Raw genomic sequence first — 14,975 nt, 5'->3', positions numbered from 1 at the left:
AGTAAGCAAAATCATAAACAAGAGATAAAGTAGCATGTGTTTCAATCAAAACAATATCATATGCATATACAAGAACTCATTCTCATCAATCTTATTATGCTCATGCTCATGCATTCTTGATTTCACCTAGTGGAGTAATCTCTATGCTTGGACCAGGACTTTTAGTCATATGGAACAAGGCCCATCATACCACTGCTTAGACCAGGTAATCCTCTTTATGTATGGGTAGTCTCTTAGGTTCGTCATAGTAGAGTTAAACTTTACGCTTTGGATTATTAGGACTTCTAGCCTTATATAGAGTAGGACCACGACCCCTTACCCTAGTCTAGAGTAACCTTGTGAATCATTCCATATCCTAGGTCCATCGTGGCGAAGTCAAGCTCTATGCTCTAGATCATCAGGATTTTTCTAGGTTTGTCCTGGCGAAGTCAAGCTCTATACTCTGGATCATTAAGACTTCCTAGACCTCCTCACGGTAAGGCTACGTCCCCCTACCATAATCCAAAGTATACTCGCGAATGTGATACATGTCAATACACATGTCATCTCAAATTTATTTTAATCAATATTCATACACCCACATGCATATTCTTTCACAATGTTACTATTCTATCAGTCCACAACACAATGCATATAATTATATAAAAATACTTGCAAATAATTTCATAAAAAACAAGTAAAAGGTTTACTCTAGTTACCTTTAACCCTTGCTACTAAGGGTTATCAATTACTGTGGATTCCTAAGTGTGTATATTCCCACAAGAAATGTCACAGGTGCTCAATCTATATAATACAGTGTCTCTCAATCAATTATCAACATTTCACACAAGTATTGATTCGGCTAAATCGAATCCCTTAACATACACAATGGTCCAATCAATGCCTTTTGAATTTACAAGTCCATTATCTATAGTCATTGGTCCGATAGGCTGTTCAAATGATCATAACAACCTCCTAACTCTTTTATTCAACCAATTTTCACCATTCAACCTAATTTTTAAGCTATTTTTAGCTTAAATCCTCAAAACTTAACCATTCAACTTCACACTAGTCACAAAACCTTAGTTTCATATTCAATAGTCCATTTTAAATCTTTCTTTTATATTCTAACACCTTAAAACTTCATGATTTGATTTCTCAACTGATGAAACTCAATGAAAATGGGGTAGAAATGAAGTTTATAGTTGCGCGATACTTACCCAGTAAGTCACTAATCAAAGCAAAATCTCAAGCTCTGGATATTGCTTGCCTTAGTAGATGAGAACTTCTCTTCCTCCCAAAACATGTTTTCCAATAGTTCCTCTTCTGATTTTATGAGCTATTTATGTTAGCTTTAAGTGATTCTTGCACAATGCGCTGCGGTACACGCTGCTTCTGCCACAACGCATGGCACAATGAGGTTAATCTCACTTGTGCTCGCGTGTTATGCTTTGAATTTCATTCTACCCTTCAATCCTATCAACATCACATCCAAACAATACAAAACATCAACTGGACATCCAAACCATAATTAACCAACTAATTACTAATTTACCCTAATTAGCAACTAGTTCCTCGGATTGAAATTCAGGATGTTACAATCGGGACTAGATGGTCAACTTCTATTAAGATAGGATGGTCGACTTAGCAGGATTGGACTGCCAACTTCCATCAAAACAGATCGACGGCTGACTTCCATTAGGATTAAACCAACAGTGACGATTGGGATTGGACGACGGACTTCCTTATCAACACCGATGGTTTGGTCCTAGTTGGCATTGGCTGTCTGATTATGGTTCGCCTATACCGTCTAGTCCTTGTCAAAGCTTGACATTTGATCCCAGTTTGCCTCAGTTGTTCGTACCCTATTAAAGCCGATTGTCTACTCTTGGTCAAAGCTACTCGTTCAATCTTGGTCTAAGCAGGCCATTCGTCTCGATGATAGCCGACCATGTGGTCATGGTTGGCACCGGTGATATGGTCCTAGTCAGCGCTGGCAGTCCTGGTTAGTGGCATGCATGCATTCTAGGTAAAAGTCGATTGTTTAATCCTGATTAGCACCGACAATTTGATCCTTGTCAATGTCAGTTGTTAGGTCTCGATCAATTGTGGCAGTCCAGTCTCTACTGGCACTGGCATTTCGATCCCGATCATCACTGTGGTTTGATCCCTATCAACGTTAGCAATTTAGTCTTAAGAAGGTAGTAAAGTCGATGAATAAATGTCAAGGAAGAGAGAAGCTTCTATTGAAATTTAAAATAATAGGGGTTTAGAAAGGATTTAAAATTAAAAAGAGATTGAGGTAGGATTAGAATGTAGTAAAGTTGATGAATGAATGTGAAGGAAGAGAGAAGCTTCTATTGAAATTTAAAACAATAAGGTAGTAAAGTTGATGAATGAATGTGAAGGAAGAGAGAAGCTTCTATTGAAATTTAAAATAATAGGGGTTTAGAAAGGATTTAAAATTATAAAGAGATTGAGGTAGGATTAGAAGGTAGTAAAGTCGATGAATGAATGTGAAGGAAGAGTGAAGCTTTTATTGAAATTTAAAATAATAAGGTTTAGAAAGAATTTAAAATTACAAAGAGATTGAGGTAGGATTTGAATTTGGATTTGTTTCGAATTCAAATCCACACATTTTTAATTACCCAAACAATGGATTTGATTTAAATTCACTTCAAATCTAAATACAAATCAAAATTCATATTCTAGAGTTCTAATTCCTTATTTGCTTTAATAATCCAAGAGTCTAAAATGATCAAGAGTATCTTTCAATTACTAAAGATCCTAATTAACCAAATTAAAAACAAATTATTGACGAGATAAGTTGGTATTTTACATAAATTAATATATATTTTCTACTTTTTCATTTACTAATTAATGTGTAAATTGATAGAAATTTGGATAAAATACCTTACTTAGTAAGATTTCGGCATTTTCAGGCAAAAGGAGCAAAAATAACATATAAAAAGCCAAAAAGTACCAGATCAAAGCCCAACGAAAGTTGTTCGCTGGCAAACAAGTGACGAAGAAGACTCTTCCATGGCCGAACGTAACTAAGCATGCAGGAATCCTTGCCTTGAATCTCGTCCATGTGTGAAGAATGCATGAAATCTTGAGACTCGACACTTGACCACTCGTGAAGATTGCTTACTCGCCGTTCGATCACGCGTGGATACGAGACTAAAGTGTACGACTGCGCACAGACATGGAGAAAAACAATTGGCAAAATTTTATTTAAAATCCAAATGCAAAATTAATCAATATTTTATAAAATCACGTGAGATAAAACAGTAATTAGAGGCCAAAAGGGTGCCAAAAAGTTATAAATAAGGCCCCATCAAACTTTTAAGAGCATCAAAGTTTAGACATGAAACTGAGAAGACACTTTTGGAACATCAATCAAGGGTTTGGAGGCTAGATTGAAGATTGAAGAGTCATCATGGAATATCCTCAGGGGACTTTTCTGGATTCTCTTCTTCTTCTACTTCATGTCTTTGATTCTTTGTGTTGTTTTTGAATTCTTTTGCGTATTTGGAGCCATGAGTGGCTATTTTTCTTTTATACTTAGGGATTGTATAAACTTTTAATTTTTTGTAGATAGATTTCTTTTTGGCACTTTTGATGAACGCTTTAATGCTTAATAAGACTTATTTTTGTTCCCATACTATTTGTGGCCAACTTTAGTGGCCAACTTTAGTGTGTATTTGGATCTTGACTTTTTCCTTTGACAAAAAAAAATCTCAAAGAGATCGTATATTAAGCAACCTAGGATTGGATTTAATCTAATTTGCATTTGAGATAGACATATGCTCAAGAACCATAAGTAATCTTTTAAGGTTTGTGCATAATTGGATCAGGACTTGCTTGAGACATTAGAGTATAGTTAGAGACTTAGATAATTGGTTTTGTAATTGACGATACATAATCCAATTTTGATCTTTGATTTTAAAGGTAAATTAAAACATGATAACTGGAATAATTTGAATTGCAAAGTATAAAAAGGGAATTAGAATTCCTAGGGAACTCTGTAATTGTTAATCATATCTCGGATTCATTCTTTTATCTTATTTTATTTTATTCATATTTTTAAATTTAACAAAAATTTCACTTTTGTTGGGATAAATTAATTGAGATGAAAACAACTTCCGTTTGTGCCAATTCCTTATATTTAGTTCATTGTGAGATCTTGATTCCTGGTGTGTTTTAAAATTTTGTGCACATCACACCTTAATTAGCTAACTGCATTAGAGACCCAAACTTATGAGGATTACCTAGGTCCATTAAATATATTCCTGTTCTAATGGCAAAATTAGCTAAGTTAACTAATCTCAGGCGACTAGTTTCCAAGGTTCAATATGAGTTTTCACTTCCAAAGTTTAACTCCAATGCCCAAATCTCACTTAGTGATGGCCAAACACTAAATAAAAACAAAATAGCACAAGAACAAGTAAACAACATATCCTTTAATTTCTCAACAAAAAAATAGTAAATCAAAAGTTATTTATACAAATAATTTTATAATCCTCTAGAACAAAGAAATTTAGCTACAAATACCTGGATAAAAATAACATGACAGCACAAGTAAAGTTCAAATCCATCAATATAAAGAAAAAAGAAGAAGAGAAAATGTTGATAAATGAAATAGAGTTGAAGATTTGCTTCACTTTTTCTCGATCTCAAACTTTTAGATTCTCCCTTTAGCTCTCCTAGCCTGTAAGTTTACATGGTGAAAGATGGCTGTTCTCTCCCAAAAAATTGAACTAAAATGATTTTTTACTTAGAAAATGAAACTCAGCATTTTGGGTTTTTAATAGGTGCCATGGCACTCCTATGGTGCCACTGCACCAGAGTGCAGTTCTATGTATATTACAAGTGGTTTTGTGGCACCTAAATTGCTGTTTCTTGGCATAAGAGAATCTTTCAAAATTTGATCTCTAGTTCCTTCTCTTCCTTGCTTAAGCTTTTCATTCCCACCTATAAAAAATCAATATTCATGAGTGGAATATTTTGCCTATTTCAATTTCAACAATTCTAAACAATTTCCTTGAAAATATTACATTAAATCCATTTAATGACTTGGTTAAATTCTCTTTATAAAAACATGAAAATGCTTCTCTTTTATATTGATGACTCCCAAAATATAACCAAAAATACCTCAATTATAACACAAAAGAGGGAATCATCAATATTTCGTTACAATATTGAAAAATGTGTTAATTTATTAGGAAAAAAATTAAGAATGCTGAAAATGAATAGAACTAAATTTTAGAAGATTAACCTAGGTATTGTTTTTCCATAAGCAACTGGCTTTTGCCTCCAAAAGGTCAATGCGCAATATGCTCTTCTCGATCAGCTTCTTTTGTTGCCAAACAGATTAAATCAGTTCCCTCTTATGAATGTTAACCATACTAAAAAATTGACTTAACCAGTCAACAACAAAGCCTAGAGTGATTTGGAAGTGAGAGAAAAAAAGAGAGGGGGGTGTTTACTGGTTCACTTCGTTACTAGAGACTAGATATTTTCTAATAAAATCAGACCCGCTCATTTGAGCAATATGGTCAACTAAAAAAAGAAATACCAAACTCGATATCCCTACCTATTAAAAATCAATTTAACGTGATTTATATTCAAAAAATAATAATAAAATCTCACCAAAATATATAAATAACAATCAAGTCTCTTAGAATGTCATAATTTCTCTAAAGTCTCTGACTAGCTTTCTAACATAATGATTTTAAGTTAAATAACCAAATTGTCCCTTAATAAATATAAGGGTCTGACTTTATTTTCCTAATCATAACTTTTATTTTGTGAATTTCAAAAATTGAATAAGAAATCATAACTTTTATTTTGTGAATTTCAAAAATTGAATAAGAAATCATAACTTTCCATGTCTAATTTCTTTTATGATTGGTAAATAAGTTCTGAAAATAACTAGTCCCAATTACAACTTTTATTTAAACAATTACAACTTTAATTATGTCAATCATAAAAATTGAACAAAAAATCACAACTTTTCACGTGAAATTTCTATTATCATTAAAGTCCAAGTTTTAAAAATAATCAATTACAATTTTTATTTTGTGAATCGAATTGAATAAGAAAATCATAATTTTCCATATGAACCTGTTATTTTGTATTTTAAAAAGGGGGTAATTTAGTCATTTAATCTAAAATCATTAATGTCAAAAAGATACATAAGGACTTTAGAGGAATTATAATATTTTGAGGGACCTGATTGTCATTTATATATTTTGATAGGATTTTATTGTCATTTTTTTGTTTGTATCTGATTGGCTTTTTTTAACGGGATTTATGTTTTCACAAATAAGCACAAAAGCCAAGAGCTAACAACAAAAAAATTCAGCTTTAATTTTTTTCCTAATCACATAGTTGGGAGCCACAAGTCATTTTCCATCATTTTTTTCCTAAACAAGATTAAAGGTGTAATTTCAGGTTTTTTTTTTTTTTGGAACCAAACCCTCTGTTTAGGCCACCCAAACTGTGTTTTGGATTTTAACCAGACATTGTATATTCTTCATCGGTTGAGGACCCCGACACAAGTACTAGCTTCAGCTTCAGTAATGCTTAATAACACAGGAAAAGAAATATAGTAAGGAGAAGAATGGACATAAATTGAAGGATTCTTATTGCAGACATGGTGCAGTATATACTCAGCTGGACTATAAATTTCAGAATACAATACTTAACTGAATCGTCTTTGCAGATCATGCAAGCAAGAATCGATAGCCCGAATAAGAATTAAATCCATTTAGAATGTAAATATTTTTTTTAAAAAGAAAGAGGTAAATTTTCTGTAGCTTTCTTCTACAGAAGTCAATGGTTAAAGATATGTTTAATTAATAAGGAGCTATGTTTATATATCTCTGCATTTGTTTATGAAGTTTGACTTTTGACCAAACACTTGTATGGTTCGACATGTTGCCGTGTAATGCATTTATTCCATTATTCAATTAATGAGCCAGAGCCAGTAAAATAAGGTTGCTTCTCTTCCTCATCAAACTTTAGTTTAATTTATTCAATCCATTCGGTCCTAATAAATTAAAAGATGTTTTTAATATTTTTCATATAGATTTACAAAAATTATTAAATTATTGGGAAGATATAATGGTTGGTTCCCCTGCATATATATACTTTTAGCATGTTTTGATTTAGTTTCGATGCTTTTTTCGTTGCTTCTAGTATTATATTAAATTTTATATGTCCACAACATTAATAGTTTTGATTGTCACTGGAAAATTTAAATATGCTAATATGTACATAATTCTATTAATTTTGTTATTGAATTGATAAAATTATGATGGGTTGGATATTATATGAGCAAAACAGTTACTAACTTTTATGCCTTTCTATCCTATATCTATCGCATCTTCTTTCTTTTGAAGCTTCTCTGATCATGCATTTAAAGATTCTTATTTAATGTCCTTCTTGTTTCTTTTTGCCTTCTATTCATGTATTTAAACAAATCATCGTTATTTTAACAAATCAACACAAGAAACAATGACGTTTATGTACACAGTAGCCACTGTTAAATTTTTATAATTATATATTTAAAAATATAGGAATTAACATTGTGGAAGGGTAAAACTTAAAAGACCAGTAACAATGGAAAAAAAATTATATAGGTTAATATCAAAACATGCTAAAATTATATGGACTAACAATTATATTTTCCCTAAATTGTTTTATTGGTTCAAAAATATCATAATGTTTGGGCTCAAATTACAAGAAAACTACTAAAAATATAGAGGTAAAAATGAAACGTCATTTGATATTTTGATTATATTAGATAACTCCTAATTCGAACAAGATTTTATTTTTCAGAGGCATCTTATATAAATTAAAATGAAATACATGATTCACGATCATTGCTCAAGTCAATGCCACTCAATAGGCAATCCTATATAAGCAGTCTTTAGTGAAACAATTTCTCAAGCTTGAACATCAATCCAAATCCTTGGCTACCTTGAGAAGTCACAGTACAACATGTCCGACAACAACACCCCAAGAGTGGTTCTCCCAGACGGCAACAGTATGCCGGTGATCGGCCTAGGCACCGGCGCGTTTCAAATTCCCGGCGAGGTCACCAAGATGGCAGTCCTGGAGGCTATCAAAGCCGGGTACAGACACTTTGATACTGCTTCACTTTATGGGACCGAGCAGCCACTAGGGGAAGCCATAGAAGAAGCTCTCAAACTTGGGCTTGTCGGGTCCAGGGACGAACTCTTCATCACTTCGAAGCTTTGGTTCATTGATGCTCATCCAGATCGTGTCGTTCCTGCTCTCCAAAAATCTCTCTGGTGAGCTTCAACTGTTTTTTTTTTTTAAGGGAAAAAAAATTTGGGTCAACCCACCTGATTGAATCGGTAATCTGTTAATAAATAAAATATTTTGTTTATGCCTAGTCTAATCATGGTCTGACTATAGTTTTGATAATTAATCATTGAATTAATGTCTTCACGGATTCAATAGCCAGTTCAGTTTTCAGTACCTTGCATGGAATTCAAAATTCATATCTTGTGAGGGTTTTGCAGGTTACTAAAACTGGAATATCTGGACCTGTATCTGATCCACATGCCCTTCAGTGCAAAGCCTGAGAGCGACGGTTTATTCCCATCAAAAGAGAATATAGCACCATTAGATATGAAGGGCGTGTGGTCAGCAATGGAAGACTGCAAAAAATTGGGTCTCGCAAAATCAATTGGAGTCAGTAACTTCCCTGTGAGGACACTTGAGAGTTTATTGCCAGTCGCTGCTATTCATCCTTGTCTGAATCAAGTAAGACTATAAATCCTAATCTTGAAGTGTTCTTCTTACGCGTTCTTCTTACGCGTGTTTCTGGTGCTTGCTTTACCATTGTTGATATCTTCACTGGTACTTGTTGGCACATGGTTATTCTTCCAATTGGTAGCATATCAAGTGTGAATTGACTTGACTTGATATAAAAAGAAGTTCCACATTAATCACAATTGAGTCGGAGAAAAAGGTATATAAGTAAAAATATTCATAAATTTAATGTCTTAAAGTTTTGATGTGGTGTCATATCCACTTTAATAATTGGACGGCCTAATTGTATTTAAATATGATACTCACTCCTTTCTAAATTATGAAACACTTTTGAACAAAATTATACATACTAATAAAGCTCATTATATATAAATATATAAATATATATGTAACTTTATTTTTTTAAAAAAAATATAAATTTTCAAAAATGTCCTTCACTTAATACTCAATTATATGAAAGAATTTTGAAGAGAGAAAATATAATGTAAAAGATAATATTGGAAAGCATCATCAATGAAATCTTACTTTTGTCAAAGGCTTATGTTTTTGAATGCTAAAAATCTCGCAAGAGTGTCTTATAATTTAAAACAGAGGTAATACTAAGATATAATAAAAATATGATAATGATCTTCTCTACCCAAAAAAAAAAAAATATATATATATATATATCATAATGATCCTTTAAATATTTAACTATAAGCTGACTTTTGACCTTTAAAAGGAAACGTTGAGGTGAAGTTAAAGTATTTTTCTGTTATTATATGATGATACAGGTGGAAATGAACCCTACATGTCAACAAATGGAGCTAAGAGAATACTGCAAAGAAAAAGGAATACTTATAACAGCATATTCTCCTTTGGGAGCTCCAGGTACAAGATGGGGCAACAATCGGATCCTGGACAATGAAATTCTCACTGACATTGCTAAATCTCATGGCAAATCTGTTGCACAGGTTTTTGAAGTGTTTACTTTGTTCATGATAATACTGGTTCAGTTATTTACTGCCGTAGTTCAATGTGATGAAATGATAATATCTTTCATTGCAATTCCTTTTGTGTAATAAATAGGTGGCTCTGAGATGGCTGTATGAGCAAGGAGTGGGTTTTATTGCCAAGAGTTACAGCAAAGAGAGAATGAAACAGAACTTGGAGATATTTGATTGGTCACTTACAGAAAATGACTTGGACAAGATAAGTCAAGTCAAACAGATAAGATTGAATCAGGAGAACCCTGTGTTCGAATACGTTGCCTGATCCTTACATATCGTTCATAATTAAATTCTACATCATATATAATAGCCATTTTGTTTTTCATCAGTTGTTTTGTCCCCAATATATACATAATTCTGTCTTCTACTTCCCATAAGGTGGCTATTTGCCTAGCCAATTGATGGACCGTTGTTGCACATTGTCTTTATACCGATTTATGTGATGAGAAGGTTGAAATAAAGATGTGATTTTGTGAGGGTAGAAATGTTCTAGCATATCTGTACTGTATACCTGTATGCCTATTTGTTCGTTGATTCTGTGAAGAAATAAAGATGTGTGATTTTGTTATTCCTGCCAAAATGAAAATTGGAAGTTATTTAATTTTGGGAAAATGTTAAAGAAATCCTCTTGAAATAGGTAAATGATAAAATAGTATTACAAAATGAGATAGTTACTTTGGAGTTTTTAAGGACTTATCTGTCATATTTTTTTTTGGGGTAAAATTATGTTTCTAATTTTCTACAAAATAAGATTAGTTGTTAAAATCTAAAATAAAATGATCAATAATAAATGTAAAGTTGTTAATATAGGAAGCGTAGTTGTTATTGCATTATTAAATTAAAGTTATAATAAACTATGTTGTTAATACTTAAACTGAATCTGTTATTCACTAAGTAGAAGTTGTTAATATATGAAATGTAATTGTTATTGCATAAGTAAACTAATAATTAAGTTTCCTATATTAGCAACTATACCTTCGTTGTTAACAACTTTAATTTAAATTTTAACAACTATGTTTTTTATTATTATTTTGCTTAGGGTCAGAAAAGTAATTTCACAAAAATTATGTAAGATAAGTCTTATCGAAGTAATTATCCCATTTTGTGGTACCATCTATCATTCACTTATTTTGATGTGATTTACTTGTCATTCTCCCTTTTATTTTTTGCCACAAAAAAGGATGTAATGATATTTATAAATATATAAATTTTTATTATGAAAGATTAAAGTGCATTTTTGCCCTTATATTTCCCTTCGAGGAGAGCTGAACATCTTGTATTAATAAGTGAGAATTTTTTTTTCCTTAAATCATTTTTCAAAGGAACAAAATTCCCCTTTGTTAATGGATCACTAATGAGGAAATTTTTGCCCTTTTGGAAAAACAAAGAGGATTTTTATTCCTCTAGAAAATGATTTAAGAGAAAAAAATGCTCCACTTATTAATATAGGATACCCAATGATCCTCAAAGGAAAGTATAGAAGTAAAAATGTACTTTAATCCCCCTAAAATATGTGAGACAACGAGATCTCATAAAATTTCATGATTCCTCTTAAGTCCCAAGGGACCTTTTTGATATTAATGATTGTTTGTGAAATTTCTAAAATACCCATTGTTTAAAATAAAAAAATATTAGTAATTACTTTAGTTTAAGCAATGATTAATTTTTTTTTTGGCAATGACTAGAATAAAACAACTAATTTCAACTTTTCCTATGTAAATTTTTTATTTACTGAAGTCCAAGTATTGTAAATATCCATGACTACTTAGTTTAAGTAATAATTATTTTTCTTCTGACAATGACCATAATGGAACAAGCAATTATAACTTTCCTTGTGCAAATATTACTAGAAAACAAGTAGTCATTGCTTAAATTAAAGTAGTTACTTATATTACTTCTAGGTTAAAGTGCATTTTTGCTCCTATACTTTCCTTTGAGAAGTATTGGATAATGTACTAATACGTGGGTTATTTTTTCCCCCAAACCATTTTTCTGAGGATTGAAAACCCCCCTCTATTAGTGATCCATTAATGGAGGGGGATATTTGCTCCTCTAAAAAATGGTTTAGAGGAAAAAATACACATTAATCTTATAATCTTGGTGTTCGTGACAAGTTGATCATTGTGTTTGAATAATAAACTACTAGGCGTGCTAAAGACATAGCGTCTTAAAAATGAATAAAGGGTCCTCGAGTTCCCTTACCTCAATTCACCTAGATGTAAAGATGTAAGCTAATGATGTAAATGTGTTTTGATTAATGAAAATAAATACTAAGTTATAGTGATTATAACTTATGAAGCTAAAACTCTATGTCTACTCACTATTACAGGATAGGCTTTTAATATTAGGTAAAAAACTCTTTCAACAGTGGTTATAGAATTGTTATTGTTTCAGGAGATGTTAAAAGTATGCAACTCTTAACAACTGTTGTTCAACCATTGTTAAAAATAAACTTTCAACAATAATTCTAAGTTCACAGTTAAAAGTTGCCCATTGATTGCATTTTTTGAACAAAAGGGGGCTTTTAATAGGGCTTAAAAGTATAACCAATGTTAAAAGTCCTGTTAAAAGTGGTTTTTTCAAAACAATTAATTCTGTTTCTAGTTATTTTCTTAATTCTTGCAAATGAAAATATTCTATATAATTTTTTTTGCCAGCCAGCTAGTTTCAATACATATAAATAATCCAAATTTTAAAGCAAAATTTTATAGAACTTACACAAAACTCAAATGGCCTATACAATTTCCTAAAAAACTATCCAAACCTCAAATACCATCCGCAAAATATTTTTCCTAACGTGTGAGGATGTTGTCAACCTCTTCCTTGGAGAATGAATCCACAGTGTCAAACATTTAAATTAAAGTAACATTAACTAACTAATTTAAATAACAATAAAATTAGCTTTTAAAAAATATAGTTACATCATTTGTAAATTTAGTCATTTCTTGTGATGATGTTGAGCATGTGTCTTATCACATATACACTATACAAACTAGTTTTTTGTGGTTGCCTACGACTCTGTATAAAAACCAATGTTTTCAGAATCAAATTGAATATTGAATTTAAAAAGTTAGCGATTTATGATTCATATGGTTCAATTTAATTGGACCAATGGTTAAACTGGTAACATAATAATTGAATTAAAAAATTATACATGTATATAATAATCTAAATATAAGAAATAAATATGAAATTGCTACTAACTTAAGAAAAATAAAATATTTTAAATTTATCATGACTTAACAAGCCACATGACACAATATAACATCAAGTGATTAAAAAAATTAGTCATTTCCTAAAAAAAATTCAAAGAAAAAATAAAAAAAGTTTTTTTTGAACAGTTTGGTTCTTAAAAACTAGATCTGATTCTTGACTTGTTTCCAGTCCTCGGTTCGACCACCGGTCTAAAACGGCTCAACCCAACTCAACCTCTAAAACAGTTTTCATATATTGACTGAACCAAAATCCAGACCAGTCAATGGTCGAATTGGTTTGACCATTTAGTCTAGTCCGATTTTCAAATCACTGATAAAAACACATATATAAGCAATTGGGAATCGGCAATAAATATTGATACTTGAATAAGTTAATAAAGTATTACTTTAACTTACCTTTTGTAACAGTACGGAGCCACCCCTTGGGCCTCGACTCGGTACTGGACTCTGGCCCATCACTGGACCAAAGCCGACTTTCCCACAGGTGGTACTGTGGTTATTCCTCACCACTGCCTCTCCAGGGTCTTTTGGAACCTCCCCAGACTCGAACCTCCAACCTCTACCACCTTAATGAAGTTGAGGCGAAGTCTGGTACCATTGAGTCAACTTGACTCAATGGTACCAGACTTCGCCTCAACTTCATTAAGGTGGTAGAGGTTGGAGGTTCGAGTCTGGGGAGGTTCCAAAAGACCCTGGAGAGGCAGTGGTGAGGAATAACCACAGTACCACCTGTGGGAAAGTCGGCTTTGGTCCAGTGATGGGCCAGAGTCCAGTACCGAGTCGAGGCCCAAGGGGTGGCTCCGTACTGTTACACCTTTGGCTCGATCCACATAGGATCCTTTAGTTTCACGTGCGTGCTTTTTCAGGACCATTGTTTGATATGTTCTCATTACCTTATGATCAACATCATGAAATTTGTAACTAATATATCGATAAAAATTGATAGTTTTTGTGTAAGTACACTTACAAGTCTATCATCTTCTTTATGTCCTTGTTTAGTTTGTAATAGAGGGAGCATAAGAAGAGGACTATGCTACTCTTTAATGAAAGTACAATCAGTTGCTAGGAGTCCTTACAAAATAGGGTGAGTTATTAAAAGAAATTCCTATTTAACAAAAAACTATCAATCGTAAATTGGTCCTTATGAGTGCACATATGAAGCTATAAAAACATCCTTTTTGACTTCACATATTCATTACTGGAGGTACCAGGAGCTTATTTCCAAAGTATTTCCTTTCTCTATTATGTGATAAAGGTAAAGAGATATGAAATTATCACTGTTGCTCAATGTAATGCGCAAACGATGGAGGTACTTGTGATAATGCAATCATGTTAGTTGATCAAATTTGATAAGTTAATTATATTCAAGTAAAACATATTTATAGCATAAATAACTCATTTGACATTGTGGTAAGCTGATTTTTCTAGAAAAGTCAATTTAAATCTTCCCGTTCAATCATCATTAGAAAATTATTTGTTAGAATGATTTATCATAGGCCAGTAAAATTATTTGTTGGAGAGGAGTCAATTGCAGTGGTTGTTGTTGCAATGAGGGCTATGGAAGTTTTGGTAGAGGATGGTTTGGCAAGGGAAACTGAAAAGGCAAGAGATAGTTAATTAAAAAACATGGTAAGAAAGAAATATTTAATAAAATGCATGAAATATTTAATAAAATGTTGCATGCCTTTTACATCTTTAGACACAGTCTTGACCTCATTGGTAGGGAATAGAACAAGCACTTCTGCTACTTTTACATCTTCTACCACAACTCTAACTTTGTTGCATTTGCTTATGGTGGACAATTTGTCCCAAAGTGTGAACGCTGCCCAGAGCAACCAAGCATCTATTAGGATCCTTTAGATATAGCTCACATGATTCACCAATGTTTCCCACTAAAGGACCCTTTGACATACATCCAAGAACATTACTCCCTTTCATGCTTCCAACAGTCGTCTCTTGTCGTGAGGTCATAAAAGTCATC

At 32.2% G+C, this 14,975-nt stretch overlaps 1 protein-coding gene across 1 annotated transcript; it reads left to right on the top strand.

The window, feature by feature from the left end:
* Positions 1-7,912: 7,912 nt before the first annotated feature.
* On the top strand, positions 7,913-10,347 carry LOC129317750 (non-functional NADPH-dependent codeinone reductase 2-like). Its single transcript, XM_054962118.1, has 4 exons — positions 7,913-8,303; positions 8,538-8,781; positions 9,564-9,743; positions 9,859-10,347. The coding sequence occupies exons 1-4, from the start codon at positions 7,990-7,992 to the stop codon at positions 10,042-10,044; spliced, it is 924 nt and encodes a 307-aa protein (XP_054818093.1). The 5' UTR covers positions 7,913-7,989; the 3' UTR covers positions 10,045-10,347.
* The last annotated feature ends 4,628 nt before the right edge of the window (positions 10,348-14,975 follow it).

This window comes from Prosopis cineraria, unplaced genomic scaffold (genome assembly GCF_029017545.1).
Source record: "Prosopis cineraria cultivar Desert tree isolate PC_DT_omini unplaced genomic scaffold, ASM2901754v1 PC8, whole genome shotgun sequence".
Classification (NCBI taxonomy): Eukaryota; Viridiplantae; Streptophyta; class Magnoliopsida; order Fabales; family Fabaceae; genus Prosopis; species Prosopis cineraria.
This window is presented reverse-complemented; position numbering and strand designations above follow the sequence as displayed.